Source organism: Mya arenaria, chromosome 16 (genome assembly GCF_026914265.1).
Source record: "Mya arenaria isolate MELC-2E11 chromosome 16, ASM2691426v1".
NCBI lineage: Eukaryota > Metazoa > Mollusca > Bivalvia > Myida > Myidae > Mya > Mya arenaria.
Genome location: NC_069137.1, coordinates 22,006,626 through 22,029,179, shown reverse-complemented (window position 1 = coordinate 22,029,179; position 22,554 = coordinate 22,006,626). Strand labels below are relative to the sequence as shown.

The 22,554-nt window shown below is 33.8% G+C and overlaps 1 protein-coding gene across 3 annotated transcripts in view; it reads left to right on the top strand.

Moving 5' to 3' along the window:
• LOC128221157 (uncharacterized) overlaps positions 1-10,523 on the top strand; it is a 59,206-nt gene extending 48,683 nt beyond the window's left edge. For all 3 annotated transcript variants that reach the window (XM_052929618.1, XM_052929617.1, XM_052929619.1), the window contains one exon: positions 221-10,523. In XM_052929618.1, the coding sequence (XP_052785578.1) occupies positions 221-927 (707 nt within the window). In that variant the 3' untranslated portion in view covers positions 928-10,523. The remainder of the gene's footprint in view (positions 1-220) is intronic.
• The last annotated feature ends 12,031 nt before the right edge of the window (positions 10,524-22,554 follow it).

Below are 22,554 nucleotides of genomic sequence, written 5' to 3'. Positions count from 1 at the left end.
TTTGGCATTTACCCAGTGTCATTAAACCAGGTTTATGTTTAAACTTTCTGCTACTGTCAGAGCTTGTTTCTGTAGTTTTTTTGCATAAATATTGTTTATATGCATAAGTTCTCAAAAACTAAGTAGAGTAAAAATGCTACCTAATTGAAAAGAAACAAGCCATCCGTAATATGCTTAAAAGGACATTATTCAAAACATTGTAAATTGTTGTATATTTCAGGTGTAACAGATTACAGTTTTCAAGATGAAATCACGAAAAATGAACCAGTCAAGAGTGAAAATCCTGATATGAAAGTAAACCAGTCTGATAATGCAGAAAATCCAGCCAATGAGAATGAGGCATCAAAGAAAGCTGTGAATGAGGAAAAAGGTGACAAAGAAATTGAAGTAAAGTTTAGGGAGAAGAAACCGGACGCCCAGGCTTGTGAAAATAGGAACAAAAGAGTGTCATTTGACATTGTCAAAATGTTTGACAAACTTCTGTTGCCTGGAAGTAATCCTGAGGGCAAACCAACACAACCTAAACCAGTCAGTAAAATTCCAGTACCGAAAAATCGATGGAGTTGGAACTTTGGGATTACAAAATCTACATCACCTGCCATTTCTGAAAACCAGTCTACATTGAGTAAAGCTTCTACTGATACTGACTTGAAAACACAGCAGCTTACGACAACCAAAGAAAACCAGTCTAAAAATAGAGGAAAAACAACAGATTCTCCACGTAGAAATGAACATTTTCCTAAACATGGACCAAAACCTGCCTCGACAGATAATAAATTACGCAAGGGCAGTAGAACATCAACAAAGACAACTGCTTCAAGAGTTTCTGCCCCTCCTAAACCACCTAGACTGGTTCAGTCCGAAACAGACAGCAAAAAATCGACACCAGTTCACCAGGCTAGAAACAAGTCTATGGCAACATTGTAAACTTTCACCTAATATGTTTGTCAATGTGTTCTGTCTTGTTGTGTAAACCATAGGTGGTAGTATTGGTCAGATGATTTCATTTTATAATTATATACATATGAGGGGTGAGTGTGGTCTAGTGGATACGGTGTCCGCCTCTCAACCAAGAGGTCGTGGGTTCGAACCTCACCAGGGGTACTTTTTCATGGCCTCTGATAAAGAACACTAATATTGGTTTCTATTGATGAAGCCAGTTTTAGAATTCATATCGGCTTTCACCTGTCTTGACAATCAACTCAAATAAATTGGTATAAACTAATAAAAATTATAATATCAAATTTATATGATACAGACCCTGACCGATACCGCCACAAATGGTTAACACAATATGGTTAACAATATTTGTATATACAATATGAGCCACATTGCGCAATTTTGGGCCTTCAGACATTCATTTGGTTTTTATTATTTTATTGAGTGTAACTATAAAATTTCATGAAGAAAACTCCATGGTGATTTCTCTGAAAGATACGTGATTACAAAACAGAACGGAAATTTAAATAGACACTATGACTGTAGTTATAAAAAGTCAAAATTAAAGAAAACATTGCTGTTATGAAAACTGTCGTCAAAACATTGTCTGTTATTTGTCAAGGAACTTAATTTCCAATGACATTCCTTTTAATACAAAAAAATGATAGAAAATAAAATGCATTGAAAAAATCATTATTTTCGGCATCTTATATTTATGATTATTTCATTGTAATTATCATGTCGGAAGACCTAAATCGCGTGATGCGGCCCAGATATCATGTTTGTTTAACCAATGCATTGATGTCATGGAAAATGTAGCCATGTGACCAATTTATGGAGCTAATGTACATACAGTAGTTAAAATATTCAAGTGTTCAAATTTTTTCTTTGAACATAAAAAAAGCTTCTATAAAAGTACTTAAACTCGGCTTTAAAATAGATATTTAAACAGAACAGAACAGAACACACTTCAGACTGGAAGCTTCATTTTGATTTTTTAATTTTCTCATTTACAATTTTACATTTATGTGTATGTATACCATGACAAAAAGGTATATATTTGTATATATATATATGTGTGTTTATGATTGAAACTTTATTTTAGATTTGTATATACATGTTCAAGATTTTATTTATTATAAGGTGTTATTGGTATTTTCTGGCTATTTAAGTATATGTAAGTTGACTGTAACCTGAAATATTTGAAGTTGTGAAAATGGCATTGTAGTTTTTATAGTATTGAAAAAAAAATCATTTGTGAAGAAAATGATTATGCCTGATTTTCTTTTTCATTTTTGTGATCATGTAATGTATATAGGTTTCATGATAATTAGAAATGATTGCATTATGTGTTATCATTTATGGGATGTAAAAAATGTTGTTAGTGTAAATTTCATAATAGCTTCTATTTATCATGTTATTTATTTTCAAGATGTATAATTCGGTTGTTCTAAGCTAGTCTGTTTTACAGAGTTATTGTCATAGCTTTGGCATTGTTGACAGTTTGTGGTTTTATAAAAAACACTAAACTGTTATTTTTATCCCAGGATATTAATATGCTATTCGATACAAACGTTTAATTATGTCCTTGTGTATGTGTGTAGAAAGTCTTAAAAGTCTGGCTAAATAAAGTATAGAGTTATTCCCCTTTATGTAAAAGTCCCAAAGGTCTGACTAAATTAAGTGTAGAGTTATTCCCTTTATCTAAAAGGTCCAAAAGTCTGGCTAAATGAAGAATAGAGTTATTTCTCTTTATGTATGAGTCACAAAGGTCTGACTAAATTAAATGTAGAGTTATTTCCCTTTATGTGTGAGTGCGAAAGCTCTGGCTAAATGAAGTATAGAGTTATTCCCCTTTATGTATGAGTCCCAAAAGTCTGATTAAATGAAGTAAAGAGTTATTCCCCTTTATGAAAGAGTACAAAGTCCCTGACTAAATTGTGTATATAGCCAAATCCAATATTTTGCTGAGAAAAACAGACGGTCGTTGGCCTCAGCTTGCCTTGCTTATGTTTTCTTGTGATATTCTTGCTTAAAAAAGGTGTTGTGAATTATTATATTAAACATTTTTGCCTATTTAATCTTTCATTGGTGTAATGTTAATTATAATTGTATAATTATGTTTTTTGCTTTAGAACTCCAATTGTAAAATGCTTAGTCTGTGTACAATTCTAAGTGCATATATATATGTTCACATACATTGTTCTTATTTAAATTAATGTATAATAACAGATAACAAAGATTTCATTCTAATGTATGTAATTCACTATCATTGTTCAGATTTGGTCTGTGGTCTGTATTCATTAACATGTTTGAGTTTGGGGTCTATATCCATAAACATGTTTTAAGTCTTAGGTCTGTATTCATTAACTCATTATGATTCTGAAGTCTGTATTCATTAACATATTTTAATTCTGAGGTACAGTAAACATCAAAATTAGTTAGCATGCTTTGATTTGTTTGCTCTGCATTCATTAACATATTTTGATTTTTCGGTATGATATTAATTTATGAACATCTTTTAAATCTGCGTTGTGTATTCATTAACATATTTTAAGTCTGAGGTACAGTATACATCTATTTTAATTGGCATGTTTTGAGTTTTGTGTCTTTATTCATAAACATATTTTGATTCTTCAGTACGATATCTATTCATAAATATGTTTTAAATCTGGGTTTTGTATTTATTAACATCTTTGAGTCTGGCCCTGATTTCTTGAAACTCCTTCAGCTAAACAGACTTAAGTAGCTTATTTTGTTTAGCAAAATTTCTTGCTTTAACCTGATTTTGATAAATCAAACTCAGTTGTTCGTGATTATCAGACAGATAACTTCAATCAACAATAAAAAAAAACTTCCAAAATAGTAAATATTTCACAAATTATGTAAGAACAAAAATAATGAGCTTAGCTTAATCATCTTATAACAGACATAGGTAGTTTCGAGAAATTGGCCCAAGGGGTGTGTCTTCTCATTCTTGCTATAAGACCGGCCCCTGGTTTATCCCCTCGTTATATAAGGCAAATATGTGAGGCGTAAAAAGGCGAATCGACGGATGATTGGAATAGAGATGAAAGATAAATATTCCTATGCTTAAATTCTTGCTAAATATAAACATTTCAATTTTATTATGCTACGTCTTACATCTAAAAATATCGATTTTATTCTGCTAAATCTTACTTCTAAAAATATATATTTTTCAATTTTATAATGGCAAGTCTTACTTCTAAAAATGCTGATTTTATTATGCTAAGTCTTACTTCTTAAAATGTTGATTTTATTATCCTAAGTCTTACTTCTAAAAATATCAATTTTATTATGCTTAGTCTTACATATAAAAATATCGATTTTATTATGCTAAGTCTTACTTCTAAAAATGTCAATTTTATTATGCTATGTCTTACTTCTAAAACTGTCAATTTTATTATGCTATGTCTTACTTCTAAAAATATCAATTTTATTATGCTAAGTCTTACTTCTAAAAATATTGATTTTATTATGCTATGTCTTACTTCTAAAAATGTCAGTTTTATTAAGCTAAGTCTCACTTATAAAAATTTAAATTTTATTAAGCAAAGTCTCACTTATAAACATTTTCATTTTTACAAACCAAGTCTTACTTAAAAAAATGTAAATTTTATTATGCTAATTACTTCTCAGTATTTTGATTTTATTAAGATTAGTATTTACTTATAAAATGATTGATTTATCATGCTAAGTCTTACTTTTTATTATGCTAAGTCATTCGTATACAAATGTTGATCCTGTGCAATAACATATTTACATATTCTACAATTTTCTTTATTAAATTATGTACTGTAACATTGAAATCTTTCATAATGCTAAATTCATATTTCTTATGCCAGTCTGCAATATTAAGTTATACTACTGGCCCAAATTTCGCAAAACATCTTAAGTCCCTTATAACAGGATTAAGCTAATCTCACAATTATTGTTTTCCTAAAATTTGTGTAATATTTACTTCTCTTAAGAGACTTTTGACTTAAAATAGAAATGATGTTTCTGATAATTACAATTTTTTCAATATAGAAATCAAATTTAAGTTTGTATTTTGGCTAAGTGAAGTGAACTACTTAAGCCTATTGAGCTTAAAGGGACCAGACACCAGATGATACAAGTGCAGGAAAAAAAATGAAAATTGTCAAAAACTCGATATCGTTGTTTACAACACATTGAATCTTACTTACAGATGTATCATTGCTTACGACACATGCATCTCGCACAGGTTTTTTTCCAAATCGAAATTTATTGGGGTTGTCTACCATGTAAATCCCAGTAAGTTTAAAATATAGCCTCGGTATATTTATCTGTACTCATAAACAGATATGATTTAAACTAGGAAACCGTTATGCGCTATTTTTAAATGGGAAACTCAGATGAGACATGAAAATAATTGTTGCACTTATTATTTTAATCATGTTAAATGATGTATTATTTGCTTTCTTTGAGCTCACATTGACAATTCTGGGGTTGTTTTGAGGAATAATTGTATTTGCCGATTTTTGGACCATCTGGTGTTTGGTCTCTTTAAAAAGTTTCAAGAAATTGGGGCCTGGTATCTGATGTACATGTACAAACATCTCATTTTATTATGCTATTGGCAGTTATGTTGAATTTGAACGCTTGGCGCCCAAGTATAATTTTGGTATTATTTCATAGGGCATTGGATTCATATTACTAATGTTTTTGTACTTTATTTCAACGGAAATTTGGCATGAATGACATACCATGGTAAAGAACCAAAGAAAATTGTTTTGGGGTATATTGTTAACACATTCATTTCCTACTAATATTTTTCTAATTAACACTTATATAATGATACCGAAATATTATAGCGTTACCATATATTAAAGATTCTCAGAATTGTTCATCTGCTGCCTTGAAAAAGACCAGAAAAACCAAACCAAATACAAATGGAGTGTTCAGGGCAAGATGGTTATATATCCGGTAGAAGGGTTATTGTCAGTCTTTTGCTTAGCCCTAAAGTTTATTTGATTATATTACTACTGCAATTAATCAATGTACATTGTATCTCTTTCTTGGTTAATGGGTAATATGTTTTATGTTGAACTTTATAGGCCAGTCACTTCCAACAAACCTTATAACAATGTTGGGTAATGGAATAATAGCACCTCATTGGTTAATTTAAATTATGATTCAACCAATCACCAATCATCAGTGACTTATTCAAATAACTAGTAAGGGAATTATCATTGATTGCCAATAAGAGCACATGGCTGCTTAATTCACTCAAATCTCTTTAAAATCTCGGACATTGGCCTTGGACAAATACACCGGCATAGTGATCTGACAATTATAGTATCACTGGTTTGCCAATTACAGCTGTTGATGGCATAATCCAATAAAATCTATTTAAAAGTCTAGGACATCAGCCCTGAATGAACATAACAGTGCAGTGATCTGATATTGGAATTATCATTGGTTTACCAATAAGAGCACATGGTTGCTTAATCCAATCAAAAGTCCTTAAAAATCTTTGACATTGGCCTTGGACAACACAAGTGATCTGGTACTGGAATGGTTTGCTAATGACAGCACATGGTTGCATAATCGAATCCAATTCCTTTAAAAATCTTGGACATCGGCCTTGGACAAACATAACGGCGTAGAGATGAGGTAAATCGAATTTTATTGGTCACCAATGAAATATGATATAGTTGCATTATCCAATCAAATTTCTGTAAAATCTTGGACACTGGCCTTGGACAAACATACCACATAGCGATGAGGTAATCAAATTTATGATTGGTCACCAATTAGAGCACATGGCTGCAAAATCCAATCAAATTTCTTTAAAAATCTTGGACATCGGCCTTGGACAAACCCAACAGCAAAGCGATTTGATACTCCAATTATCATTGGTTTACCAATAAGAGCACATAGTTGCATAATCTCCAATCAAATTTCTGTTAAATCTTGGACATTGGTCTTGGACAAACACAATGGGGTAGTGATGAGGAAAATCAAAATATGATTGGTCACCGATGAGATATGACGTGGTTGCATATTCAATAAAATTTCTGTAAAATCTTGGACATCAGCCTTGGACAAATGCAACAGCGATCTGATTCTCCAATTATCATTGGTTTACCAATAAGAGCACATGGTTGCACAATCCAATCAAATTTCTGTAAAATCTTTGACATCGGCCTTGGACAAACATAACGGCGTAGCGATGAGGTAAATCAACGTATGATTGGTCATCAATGAGAAATGACATGGTTGCATAATTTAAAAAAAAAACTTTTAAATCTTGGACATCGGCCTTGGACAAACATAGGATGAAGAGATGAGGTAATGAAATTATGATTGGTCACCAATGATAGCACATGGTTGCATAATCCAATCAAATCTTTTTAAAAATCTCGGACATCGGCCTTGGACAAACACAACGGCATGGCGATCTGATTCTTTAATTATCAAGAGCACATGGTTGCCTAATCCAATTAAAATCTTTTTGAAAATCTTGGACATCGGCCATGGACAAACACACTGGCAAATCTGATAATTGGTGATTGGTTAATTAAAGTAGCCGGCCAACACATTCTGTAATCTGGTTGAGGAGAACAATGTTTGTGTATTCGTACCTCTGTATTCATCACAAATTTATGCCATTTTATGATTATGGCAGAGGTGTTTATTAGACTTTCTCATTGGCAATGTAAATGGCGCTTACACATTATACATATGCATTTACAGTCGAAACCTGTTGGCTGGATATCGCTGGTTCATTGTTGGCTTGAACTGGATGTAAATGACGATTTTGTTTTACTCTTTGAAAGCATTCCTGCTTGGCTTGATATTCACGAGCTCGAAATATTTGGCCCAGTCCCAGCAACACCGAGCCAACGGGTTTTTACTATATTATTTGGCTGTGATTGAATTTGATGTCTCATATATTTTCTGGTCTCTATTTTATTTTTTTGTTAGCTGATTTCTTTACAGAGGAGCATTTCATCTCGCCTCGCCACAAATTTGTCTTTTTTTTTTCAAAAAGAGTATTAATCTTTCCACCCTTCCGACCTCATCATATGCATTTTGGTTTTCCAACCTTTGTGAATTTCGAATCATTGTGGGTACCAATATATCGAGGGGTGAATAAGAAATTCTTCTCTCTGATATTATTTCATTCGGAGCCCCATGGCCACTTTTATCGAAAACAACCATGGATGTATATGGACGGTTAACATAGTCAGAAAACAGTACTGTTTAAGTCCGCTGCAAATAGATCCCTTAGTAATTTAATTTAGCAGTTAAACTTACTGACTTAACTCTTGTTAACCTAAATTATGTTTGCAATGATACACTTCACTGGCAATCAATTTTAACTTAGCGGTAGATCCATAAATACCAGCTAAAACACTATATTCCATTTATGATATAATTCAAAAAATTAGGAACTGCTTCTGATGTTCCGGCATACATCCAAGGTTGTTCTCAATAGAAATGGCTGCGGAGCTCCGAATGATATTATTTTTGATGTCACTCATTGACACAGACTATTTTCACACCACCCTTCGATTTGGTACCACAATTTTTTTGGAAGGTCATTGTGCTAAATTTGGTGTTGTGAATATTATTGTTTTGATGAACATTGTCAATATGTCTGGGGATTGGTGCAAAAGCGACGTAACTATGAATATTTTAATATGTAGTTACAAGTGTTATGCAACAACTCTTGATAGGCGCTTATTACCTTTCTTTAATTGTTTAATCGACGGCTCAGTGCAATACAAACGTATCTCCTTCTAATTTTGATACATCGTTTGGTACCTCTCATACACTACTGCGCTATGCTTCGTTGTGTCCCGTTGGCGATTTGGCAAGAAAATCTCGTTATCATGAATAATCAATGAGGCGGTTTTATTTTCTTTAAGAAACCATTGTGGCAATATGCACATACACTGAAAAAGTAAATTGGCTTAGACTGGGATTACACTCTGTCTGCAAGTTCTTTTCAAATTTCAAAAGAGCTACGTAGACCACTCGCCTGTGGAGACAACTGACATAACAGGGTTATTATAGAGTTTTCAATTTGAAGAAGAGTTGTCCCCCCTGCTTCATGCTTTTTCATAAAAAACCCAGATTTTGCCAGTCAATTTTCACACTGTATTATCATAGAGTGTAATGGAGGAAGGTATGGTGGTTGCGATGATGTATTTATAAGGAGGTTTAGCTGTTTTCGCCTGAGACGTCATTGCAATGCATGTGCAACAATATTGTAAAAGATTTTTCATAACGTAACATAATATGATATATTGACATTGTGTTTTTATGCTGCTCTCTCACAGATAGACTGTTTTGACAACTTTTTTATTTTTTTGTTTTAGAATCAGGCAAATTTTGTGTTCATGTCTAGAAAAGTGATATAACACTGCTGATAAAGGACCAGATGGCAGTTTTTCATATTTCCTTTCAAAATTCGAAAAGCGTTACTAATGCTAAAAATTGCATAAAACATCATTTTTTTAATATAAATATGAAAACCTGTGATCTGATTTTTGTGTGAGCAATCTTAATATATCACTGGTTTCGATGCATTTTTGCAATAATTGGCTTGTTCCAAGATAAACAATAAAAACAGTTGTCAAAACGTTCTATCTGTGTGAGTGCAGCTTTAAAGTAAACAGGTTTACATTATGTTACCTTTTACCACATTCATCTGTGATTGTTTTTAGCATTTAGAGAGTTTGTCACATTCTTATTAAATGGAAAACGCTGCATTATAGAAGATACAAATTTCTGTATGTTCTCAGACTCGTGTTACCCTTTGCGGAACTACGTATTACTGAAATAATTGACAGGCCAACTGCAAATTAATCTTCTGTTTTCATCTCTGAAAATTGATGCTTATTTGTTCTGGATTTTCATCTTTTATTTCAGAATTTGCACATTTGTCTCAGGGGGCCGCCACACTTATCCCCTATGCCTCAATGTTTAATACTGGCACCTGTTTAAAAAAAAAACAGTTTTGAGCTAATTTTGGTATCACTGCCTTCAATCCAGTCATAGAAGATAACTAAAGAACATATCTCAATACTTTGTAAAATTGCCCTAAAATTCATTTCTCCTAAAGCGTCAGTAACGCTTTTAGCCATAAAACATCAATTTTCAAAATGAATATTAAATCTGCGATTTGTTCTTTTGTCAGCAGTCTTATATCACTAGTTTCCAGACATTAATGCAAAAATTGGCTCATTTTAGGACAAAGAAATGTCGAAACGGTCAATCCATGAGAGTGCACCTTTAAGACGAGTTTGAAAGTAATTTGTTTTAAGAAGCATTACTCTGATGTATTATTCTTTATGATTTCACAATTTTTACACATGTTTGCCTTGAAACGTCTATACTCTTTGTTAAAATATGCTGTTACTATGGTAATAATATTGTATTTTATCTCCCCTTGAAAGCATAATTTCATTGTGAAACAAGATTATATTTCAAATCGCTGCTTTATTTCATGCCATTATTCATATTGTTTTATTTCTGACATTCTAACTAGATTTGTTTAGTTTATGTCAAATAAATCTGACTTCAGTTAATTGGCCTTGTCTTTAATTATTCCATAATGCACTCAATGGTCACTGATAGAAATCTTTAAAGGGGCTGTACTCCGTATCATAAAATAGCGAGAAAAAAAGAAAATTGTTGAAAACTTACATTTACTTGGTATTGATGTGTACAATGCATTAAACTTACTAACTGAAGTACAACATAGTTTACAATTTATTTAAGTTTAGCAGTTATTTCGTATTTTTCCATTAAAAAATATTACTGGATATGTCTACCAGGTAGATTTCATTCCTTATGCATGATTGGCTAGTCGGTGTAATCACGGATATCACCGAGGTAGGTGTATAGCCTAATTATGTCACCCAATTAAAATAAGCCGTCGTAGCTCAGTGGATCGGACCGCAATTTTGGCGACACAGCTTTGAACCCGGTCTCCGACACAATTTTTTTTTTTACATTTTGGTACTTTTTTTACAATTATGATATCAAAGCGTAACGCATTCTATTAGATAATTGTGCTGAGATTTGTTACACAAAAAAACTTTTTGGTGCCAATCTGGGTCAATTGCGGTAAAAAACTAAGTCACCAGGTCAAATTGAAGGCAAAGCTTGTTAACACTCTAGAGGTCACATTTATGATTGTATGTTTAAAACTTAGTCAGAATGTTAATATTAATAATCTCTATGTCAAGTTCTAATCTGGGTCATGTGCGTTCAAAATCTAGGTCACCAGGTTAAATTGAAGGAAAAGTTTGTTAACACTCTAGAGGTCACTTTTATATCTGTATCATCATGAAAGTCGGTTAGAATGTTTGTATTAATAATCTCTAAGTCAAGTTTAAATCGTGGTCATGTGCGGTCAAAAACTAGGTCATTAGGTCAAATCATAGGAAAAGCTTGTTAGCACTCTAGATGTCACATTTATGACTGTATGTTCATGAAACTTAGTTAAAATGTTTATATTGATTAGCTCTAGGCCAAGTTTGCATCTGGGCAATGTGCGGTCAAAAACTAGGTCATAAGGTCAAATAATAGGAAATGCATGTTTACACTCTAGAGGCCACATTTATGACCATATGTTCATGGAACTTGATCAGAATGTTATCCTTGATGACCTTTAGGTAGAATTTGAAACTGAGTAATCAGAGGTCGAAAACCAGGCCACTAGATCAAATCATAGAAAAACTTATTAACTCTGTAGAGGTTACATTCTCTCTTTGATCACCATGGAACTATGTCAGAATGTTTGTGTTTATTATGAAGTCTATGTCAAGTTTGAAACTGGGTAACCTGAGTTCAAAAACTAGGTCACGGAGTCAAATCATAGAAAACATTGTTAAAACACTGTTGATGCCATATTTTCTACTCTATCTATTTGAAACTTGCTCAGAATGTACTTATTACAGCAAGGTAGTTGAATTGGATCAGGTGAGCGATACAGGGCCTTCAGGGGCCTCTTGTTTGCATAAATATCTGCAAACCGATGATTGCTGACAAGAAATCAGATCGTGATTTTCATATTTACGTTCGAAAATTAATGTTTTATGGCTTAAACTGTATCTAACGGTTTAAGAAAAATGCATTAAACATCATTTTTTAAACTTTAAAATAAAAATCTACGATCTAATTTTTTGTCAGCAGTCTGGTTTCCATGGATTTTCGCAAATAATGGCTCGTTCCAAGACAAAAAATAAAAAAAAGTTGTCAAAACGTTCAATCTGTCAGAGTGTAGCTTTAAAAAGACTCGCTCATGGTTCGTAAAATGCACTTTTTTAATTACGAAATAAAGTGTGGCAAATCATAAGAAGTGTTAAAACAAAAATACCAAAAGCTGGAACAACTTCAGCAAATGTTGATAGTTGCTCAAATATCGTCTTTGAAGACCACAATACTCATAAGTGTTCATAACGTGATTGAAAATAATTACGGTGTGGTGTTGCGTGATTGGTTGATTGACATTATCACATGATTTTATCAATATCCTAACAGGAAGGCATATCCAACTCTTTTGTTAAAGTCCCGGTGGTCGTGTGGACTACCAGGCTGTTTTCTATTTTTTTTATTGACTTTACCGGTATAGGTCGACCCATTTAAACCCAAATACTTTTTATGCTATATCTGTATTTTTTTCTGCAATTTCGATATCAAGAGTAAAATAATGATGATATAAGTGTTTTCAGATGCATTACCGTGAAAACTAATTTTTGGTCGAAAAACATGAGCGAGTCACTTTAAGACATGTATTCCATGTCCATACCGTCTGCATCCGCTGTCCACGAAAAAGGGTTTGGTGAGTGAGTTTATTTATTCTTGCACTTGGTCAAGGCCCATTTGGTGAATGCTCCGATAATATTGTAAGTCATATTAGGTTTTTGGAGCATAGTGCAGGGGCAGAATGTTACTCTGGTTAGAGCTACACTTGTTCTCTAACGTGCACCAGTGTATAGCTTTGTCACACTGGACAACCATTTAACGTCCCTCTCGGAACAATTTTGTTTCAGTTTCAGCAGCAAAAGCTTCCATATGCCACTTCGCCTATTTGTATTATTGATTAACATTGTATATATGTATTTAAAGTGCGTAGTATGGAATATCTACATCCATAATTATCACGTTTATTTATGGTATTATCCAACGGAATTGTGTCCTGTTTGTACGGGAAATGACCAACCATTTGAATATACCGTTTAATACATTCGTACTCTGTGATTGGTTGGAACATACACCAATATAGTTCATAACTGATTTAATGCCTCTCCGACAACATCCACAACGCTTACGCTTTCATTGTCAGCATGGCCAGTGTAGCTGCTGTGACAGAGACTGGGAGGATCAGGGAAGTGTTGGACATCGGTTTCAATGTTACTATCGATAATCGGTTCCACTCAAGTAACCGATAATCGATTGTAAAATCGGTTTGTTTTAAATACTAGATAGAGCCTGAATTGTAGTTTTATCCATGCACAGTATTATACTCTTAATCAATATATGCATATACGTTAGTCTATGATTGAAGTAAGTAAATGTTGTTGTATTAAAAATAGTTCATTCTCTTGCTCATTGTGGCTTTCATCAGCCATTTGGTAAAAGATAACACCTGAACACTTACTAAAAAAAATTTATTATAATTTTTTTTCGATGATCGATTATAACCTTATGCAATCGATTGTGGCTGATTTCAGGCCCAACCAATCGATTTTCGATTATAATCGATCATCGGAACATAACTAGATCAGAGTGAGATCATCGACGTCTTTACCTGATATATGCAATTCATATAAATTGTTAAGTTTGGAAAGTGTCTGACAGAATAAATGAATGCTTAAATCCAAGCTTTTCAAATCTTCGACCCATCCTTAAATAACTGCAAAATACTGTCCACAAAACATTTTGAAACACTAATCTAATCCCAATGTAACTAAACTTAAGGCATTGACCACGATATCCGTTGTTTCAGATTCATTAATTTATAAAATTTGGAGAAGTTTGCAGACAGAAAGGTCATAATGTCCAGCAAATCAAAATATATCAACATTTGTAAGGCATTAAAATACATTTGATTGGGTTACCCGACCCTACCTTCGAAATAGGCATCGACTCTACCGTCATTAAATTCAGTAGGTAAAAAAATAATAAAAACATCTGTGTTTTAATATTTAGTTTAAAACATTTAAAGCTTTGTTCAAAATTTTACTTGAACACCATTCTAAAAAGATGATAATAACGTTCTTAAATAAAGCCTTATAAAAATAAAAACAAATAAAAAGACTAACGACCTTTCCTGTTTTTGAATGGATGTAACTGTAACGAAATCTTTTTTCTTTGGCATAAGAGTTTCCGTTGAGCTATTTGAACAGCTCCTGGAGTTTCGCCTGGGTCATACCGAATGAGATCACGATATGACGTATCTTAAATATGTTTATTGAAAGCGATATTTATGTTAAAAAAAACTATAGAAAAGCTCAGTAGCCAAAAGTTTAAATATAAACCCCGTTTAAAGGCACAAGCTAAACGCAAAAGACATAGAACACAAAAAAAAATACAAAGAAGTAACATGAAAAAAAAAGCACAAAACTCCACAAACAACACAGTGCAGATATATACTATATAAATAAACTAGGTATGTTTATCAAGGATTGTTATGTACCGCCTTGGAACGGTCAGTAAAATGTAAATTTACTGGGGAGTTTAAACCAGTTTACGTGCACAAACCTCAATCTTATCCCAACAGTCCTGAATAAATAAAAAACGTAAAAGGTAAATCTTATCAAGGTATGCATAAGATTAACTTGAGGAAACTTACTAATAAAACAAATAATAATAAGCTAATAGGTAAACCTCAAGTACTTCAATGATTAGGGATCACTGCTCTATCTGCAGACGGAGGAACACAATTCAGAGTACCTAATTCAACACTTTGCGACGATACAACGCAGTTATTGTTTGAAACTATGAGCATCACACACAGTCTGCCTTAGAAAATAAAAGATTGAAGGCAAGCCATTACATATTGCGATACTTGACAGGCCTGAGCCTCTTTAAAACCCGAAACAATCGTACGCTGAAACTTTCGGAGCTCCGCGGCCATTTTTTTTTATCGAAAACAATCTCGGATGCATGCCGGTACATCAGTAGTTAGTATTTTTTTAAATAATATAATTAATTAAATGTTGTGTTTTAACGTCTATAAGCATATCTAAGTTTAAATTGATTGCCACGAAAGTGTAAAAGGCCGAGGAGTTCCAAATGAAGTTGAATGTGACTGAATTCATTATCCATATATCGTAAACGAGGGGTGTCTACTATTCGTTATCTCGGTAAACATCTTATTTGTTTACTCAATGCTGAGACCTTGCATGCAAATAAAAACCTGTGAAACATCCAACCAATAACCTTTCTTTAAAATATGTCAATACATTATATGCAACTCGTTAGGGTTGTGGAACATGTTCATATCAGCTAGGAACTCTTGAACAGTTTTGTGGATAAAAGAGTAACTCGATGACTTTCTACTCAAAGAAGCGGCTTTTGTTTCTTGCAAGATTCCCGATTTTAAAACAGGCACGATATTTTTTTTGCGCCAAACAGTCATCTTTCTTAAACACAAAGGACTCGCCAGGTTTCTTAATTAAACACAATGTCGTAAAAACAAGTTGTGCATACTCCATAGTAATGCTCCAGTACTTTTGTACATTTTCTGTGCGCCAGAAACACCATTGGAAATAAGAATTTTTTTCTACGACACTATAGGCACAGGAAGAGCTTTTCGCCTAAACACCATTTCAATAGTATATCTGTATATTTCACACAAAGAAAATGACTCCTGAATTCCCTCAAACCACAAACATACAAGCAACATTGATATTATAGGTACGTACACAAGACGTGTGAGTTTCATCCTTTAAACAAACTTTACGAAATCTAGCAATGTAGTCTTAACTGTAACTGTTTTATTAAGCCTGTTCAATACTTTTTGAATCAGTAAGTTTTAAATCTGCCGTTCTCTCTATTTCCGGATATGTGTCTATATTTGTGTCCTTAACGCGCTGTTGTGACATCCTCCTGGGTTGGGATGTAGTCAACACTGTTGCATCTATACTTGGTGATAAATGAAGGATTACTTTGTCTTCTTCAGCACAGTTAGTTTCATTGGGATGAGTCCATTCATAACTTTCCTTGGAATAAGGGAACGCGGAAAACGGTTTACTAGGGCTACAAATAAAGAGTGTGACATATTGTTGCACACTGATGAATTCGTTGGTTATATGAACAGTACAATCGGTCAATTTGTAAGTATAAGATTTGAATAGTATGCGGGGAGGTAACGTTTTCTCTCATGAAATGTCATCCAAAGGGAACAGATCCTTTTAATGCTGATGGACAATGCAGAAACCAATGGTTCCCAAATAAACGTCATTACCAAACCCATCAATTGAGTGACTTAAAGGATTGATTTGTAAGTTAAGCTGCTCCATATTTTCTGCCCTTAAAGGAAAACCAACTTTTGGCCAATCAGAGTCAACTGAGTCACTGGGACAGTCTATTCCGAAGTCATCCTGGACTTGGTCCGTATTGGTTGACGGTTCAAATTAATGCTTATCAACTCCAGGTGCCGTATTCACGTACATGTCTAAGCCTCAAATGTAGACTTAGGACTCGAGACTTAGACTTTGGGCTGTATAACGATATTCACTAATGTTTCTGAGATCAAAGTTTGAGTCCAAAGTCTGAGTTTCAAATGTTGTGTCTATAATTTAGATCTTTGTAACCATCCAAGATGACGGCTGGACATAGAACAATTTAATCTGATAAATGCATTGCCCACATCTTGCTAAATTTCCGGAACTTTTAATCAAAAGATATATAAAAGGAAATACAAACGCAATTTTATAAGTCCAAACCAGATAAGGGTTAAAAACTCGTTTGATCCAGACAACATTACATATCAATCACAAGTACAGTGACGCTACGTAATACATTGTAGTATAAACTATTATTGAGCTTAAGCCTGTATGTATTATTTATAGATCAGAAGCCTTGAGCCGTTTGTGAAATACCAATTCCCCATAACATTATATATCTAACTTTAAAAGTCACGGTTCATTTGCATAAATATAATTCAATTAATGATTAAACACATTACAGACTCCATCCGCGCCTTTAATTACCTGATTAGTTTATGGTTTCCGCCGATATGTCACAGAACATTTGGTCCAGAGACTTGGAAGGTCCATCAATGTTTGTTCTACCCCCCGCATAGCAACGGCTGCAACATCAACTCTTAGACTATTAAACGAACCAGAACGCTCTCAATCCGAACAATATGACATTCAGCTCGTAGCTTACCAAGGACTTTCATCTGTTCTAAAACCGTTCAGAAACATAACAGCTTTTCAAGACTACACATAAATGGAATAAAACACACTTATCTTACGAGGACTCATACATAAAAAAAGATGAAATGCGACATTACAATGCATGTAAAAAGAAACAAGAAAAATGTTTATGAAAACCTTATATAGCTAATGACGATTTTAAAGTCATCTTATCATATAGTGTCTAACATTGTTGGAAATAAAAAGGGAGATCAATAATGTTCAAAACACCATTTTGGCTGTATAAAGTATCCTCCCTTTCAATCCAAGCGCGAAAGCAAAATTAACACAGGATAGATTCTGACTAAACGACTTTAAACATAATAAGATAACATATTAACGTTAATAAATTGTATACAGTACACATGTAAAATGCATGCCAATTGTGTTTATATATGATTATGTTGAATTATGATAGAAATTGGAAAATAATATTTCATGTTCAACAAAAAAGTAAATATGAACGAGGGGCTTGGTTGGAGTGCTATTGCCGGTAACGGTATATACACATATTTCTAGCACACCGGATATGCATTTCTGGTGATTTCAGCCGTGCTGGAAAACTGTGGCGTAATACTTTCAATTTCTTTTATAATTCACTTTATGTAAACATAATTTTGAGATTTAAATAGATGAGTTCCATTATCATTAACTTTACAAAAATATTCCTTAAAAACAAAACAAAATAATCCTTAAAAGACGTGATAGCGAAGGAACTTATTGACGTATGCAGTGAATACAAATTACTGCACGTCATGACGTCAGTAAACATCATCGCACGCGCTTGTTGGTGAAATGTACATAAAAAACGCGTTCTTATGTAGTTTCTTCACAAAAAAATGTAATTTAAGGTATGCTAGAAAAAATATCATGTGTGTCCGTTCCGGATAGAAAAATCCGACACTCGGGCACGCTGCGTAGCCGGTAACTCGTCAAGCCTCGTAACCTGGCAACGCAGGTGGTCTCGGGTCGGATTTTTCGATCCGGAACGGGAACACATGACAGATATTATCAATATAGTTCACTAAATACTTCAACTAGGACACACAAGGAATGAAAGGAAAACGTCTGTCCTATGGCCATGCAAATAGTTCACCTTGTGTTAAATATCAAGTAGTTCCGCTACAGTTGACAATGTATTTAATATATTCACAAACATGTACAATAAATTAATAGTGTATATATTATAATATACTAAAGTATGGTTAATAGTGAGATTAAAAAAGCGTGGCATTCATACACAACAGAAATAGCCATTTAACCTATTAGCTTTCAATCGTGTAAATAAGAAAACCAATAAAACTGGCCTGCCAACTCTTCAAGGTTTGTTTCATTCATTAAATCAGCTTAGTTTTAACGTAAAAGTGATATAGTCAGATTGAAACAATTCAATTTGTTAAAATTGTGCTTCTCTGGTCAATTCATAAACATATTTAACAGAACTGATTAATTTTATAGTATGCAAAAGGGGATCTGTTATCATAGTCTATATGCCAAAGTGATTGGCCCTCGCCTCGGAAAAATGGGGCAACAAAAGAAATGGACAACAATCACATATAAACCGAAATATTCATGAAAATATGTTGTGTTTCCATATGTCAGATGACTCCATAATGCTAAAAAGCAGAGAGAAATCACTTTGAGATTTTAAATTTCAGTACCAGTTTAAAGGCTGTTAACTTTGCTGCTATATAATAACTCAGATTGAGTATCTACAAAATGTAGTGGAACAAATCACACAAGACGTGTACACAGTTCAATGGTTTAATAATGGGCTTGTGACCTCAGAAGGTCTTTAGCTCTGCCCTATTTTCTGGGGATCTCATCTCAAGAAAAGCACTGACCTTGGCTGGGTCAGCTTTCAGTCCGTCAGCACTAATGCTGTGACCATAGCATTTGACCTCTGCCACTCCTATTTGACATTTATCGGGGTTAAATCGCAAACAAGTCTGTCTGGCTTTGTCCAGTACATTCTTCAAATTTCGGTCGTGTTCTTTCTTATTGTTTCCCCAAACAAGAATATCGTCAATTATTGACGTCACGCCACATAAACCCTCAAATGTCTCGTCTATTTTTCAATTGAAAATATCTTGACTAGACCGGATTCCCATCGGTTACTTTGTGTAACGGTATCTTGAGAACGGACTATTAAATGTCTTCAAGTAAGATGATTTTTCGTCAAGTTCTATGGACCAATAACCTTTGGTGGCGTCTAATACACTTAAGTACTTAGCGCCGGACAACTTTGACGTTATGTCATCTATTGTTCTCATCGGATAATGAGGTCTTCGTATGTTATCATTGAGAGCATTAGGGTCTAGACATACCCTTTATTTGCCATTTGGTTTTTCAACACATATCAGGGAATTGACCCACTCTGTAGGTTCTGTAACCTTACAAATAATTTCCTTGGCCTCCATGCTATCTAGCTCACTCTTTAATCGGTCCTGTAAACCAAACGGAACTTTCCGCGGGGGGTGGGGGGGGGGGCAGACATCAGGTACAGCATTATCTCTCAGATGCAAGGAGCAATTTCTGGGAATAACACTATGCCCCTGAATAGCTCCCCATATTCTTGCATAACAGCAGATTTGTTAAGAGGCAAACTTGCTGGCCGTTTGTTTACAGAAAATGTCAGTTCAATTAACTACAACAAAGAACTTTGTGTTTACGGACCTGTTTTTGTAATGACATGTCAGGTGAACTTCACCCAGAACCACCAATTTATCACCTGTGTAAGCAGTTAATCTAGTGTTGGAGGGCTCTAAGGGGAATTTCAAGTTCAAGCTTTTGAAAGTTTTGATTGGTATGCAGTTTATTTGCGACCCAGTATCTATTTTGCAATCTATTTTAGTTGTGTTTTTTGAGGTGCCAATTAACAATTTTACAAATGGTCAGGTTGAGAGGTACTCACCGTATGCACATAGAATGCATCACTGTAAAAATCTGAGTAGGCAGCTTCCTCACTGATTTCATGCACATTGAGTCCAGGGGCAGTGATTACGAACAGTCTCAAGTCCGAGTTCGGACTCAAGACTCATTATGGAAAAACTTCATTTCATTGTAATGTTCCTTCTACCAGAGCATTGATGGTAAAATTTGCTAAAATATATTCATATTCGAATGTTTTACTATTATTAACATACATTTTTGTAAAAGAATATGATTTTTTGGTTCTTCATTAAAATGCTTTTCTGAGTCTGAGTCTAGATTTGGACTTGAGACTGTTCGTAATCATGACCCCAGATTTGCACACTTTAGCAAAATGGTCAAGTTTTCCTCATTTATGACATGTCTGTCCTTTTGCAGTGCAATTATTGTTAGATGTGTGTTTATTATTGCCACAGTTCAAACACTTCGACATCCTGTCAGTTCTGTCAGTGTGTTGGTCCCTCCTATCCTGCGTTCGTGCGGTCCTACCTCCAGGGCCTCGTCCGCGAGTACGTTGACGTCCACGGCCACGTGGTCTGCTGACAACGTCCACCTGCTGCGTTGGTTGCTGGCCAATGGCACTAGCCTGTGTCTGGCCAAGCTCGAGCGTGTGCGCTATATCCAAACACCTCTCCAGCGTTAACGCCGATCCTTCCATGATAAGTTTTTCTCTGATGTAATGTTGGCATACATTTAAGAGAACAGCACTTTCCCATTGTTTATATCTTTCTTATTTATAAATGATTTGCTGGCTGCATGTCACTATTTTGATATAGTTTACACGGACTGCTGTTAAAGCTGCGCTCTCACAGATTGAACGTTTTGACAACTTTTTTTATGTTTTGTCTTGGAACGAGCTAATTTTTGCGAAAATCAATGAAGACCAGCTATATAAGACTGCCGACAAAAAAATTAGATCGCAGATTTTAACATTTGAGTTCAAAACTTGATGTTTTATGCATTTTCTTAAACCGTTAGTAACGGTTTAGGCCATAAAACATTAATTTTTGAACGGAAATATGAAAATCTACGAGCTGATGTTTTATCATTAATCTTATATCATTGGTTTGCAAATATTTACGCCAATATTTCCTCTTTCCAAGACAAAAAAAATACGAAAAAGTTGTAAAACTGGTATATCTGTGTGACTGCACCTCTAAGGCGTGAAACTCACTGTCCACCATCAATTGAGTCATATACAACTGTATATGAAGCCACATTTTTGATAATTAGAAGATATTTTTTTTTTTTGCCCTCAAACATTTTGTTATTCAACATTATATATGCATTTTACATTTCATAGTAAATTATTACATAATACAAATCTTACAAGCATGATATACCAAAGCAGTTAATTTATGTACCAGTAATCAGCAATAGTTGAAATACTACGAATGAACATATAAACCAAGAACGACTGAAAAAAGGGAAGAGAAAGAGAGAAAAAATATCAAAGAACATGCATGTAAAAAGTGCAGAAGAATTGATGAATTCAAAGGTTTTAAAGACAAAACACATGACATATATGATGTGCTTAACATATAGTTTTTAACAATATGAAGGTTAAACTGTATTAATTGACTACAAAGAAGCATTTTTGATGAGTCAAAACTACACATGCTTAGAATTTCTTCTTAGATAAAAACCATATTTCTATCTCTGATATCTTGCAATTTACAAATTACCAAAACATGCTCAACATATTTATGCCCTCCCGCCCCGGAAAACAGTTAAATTGGTTAATGTATGTAAGATAGACACTGAGCAATCACGCGTTCTTTATGCAGCCTTGAAGCCAGCTCACGTGAAAACAACTAGCAAAGTTACAAAAGGATCCAACATGCCACAGGAAAAATCCCTCTGAATTAACGTTTAAACGTCTATTAATTAATTTAAGGTCAATAATGATATGAATTTGCATCATCACGTCAATAAACAACGTCACACGCTCATTTTGGTGAAACGTACAAACATTGCCCTTTTGCATTGCACTGTTTCAGTCACTTACACTTACTCACATACAAAAAAAAAAAAGTTTTAGAGAAAACATCATTATTGTGTTTCTGGATATAAGATAATTATTGTTTATTCACAACATCTATTAGTTTTTCTTTCAGTCACTTCATACAAATAAATTAAGGTTTTATTAGAGAAAAGATCATTCTTGTGTTTCTGGATGTTAGATATTATTTGTCCACAACATCTATTAATTTTGCTTTACTCGTTTCTTTCATTTCGTTCATTGCAGCTCAAA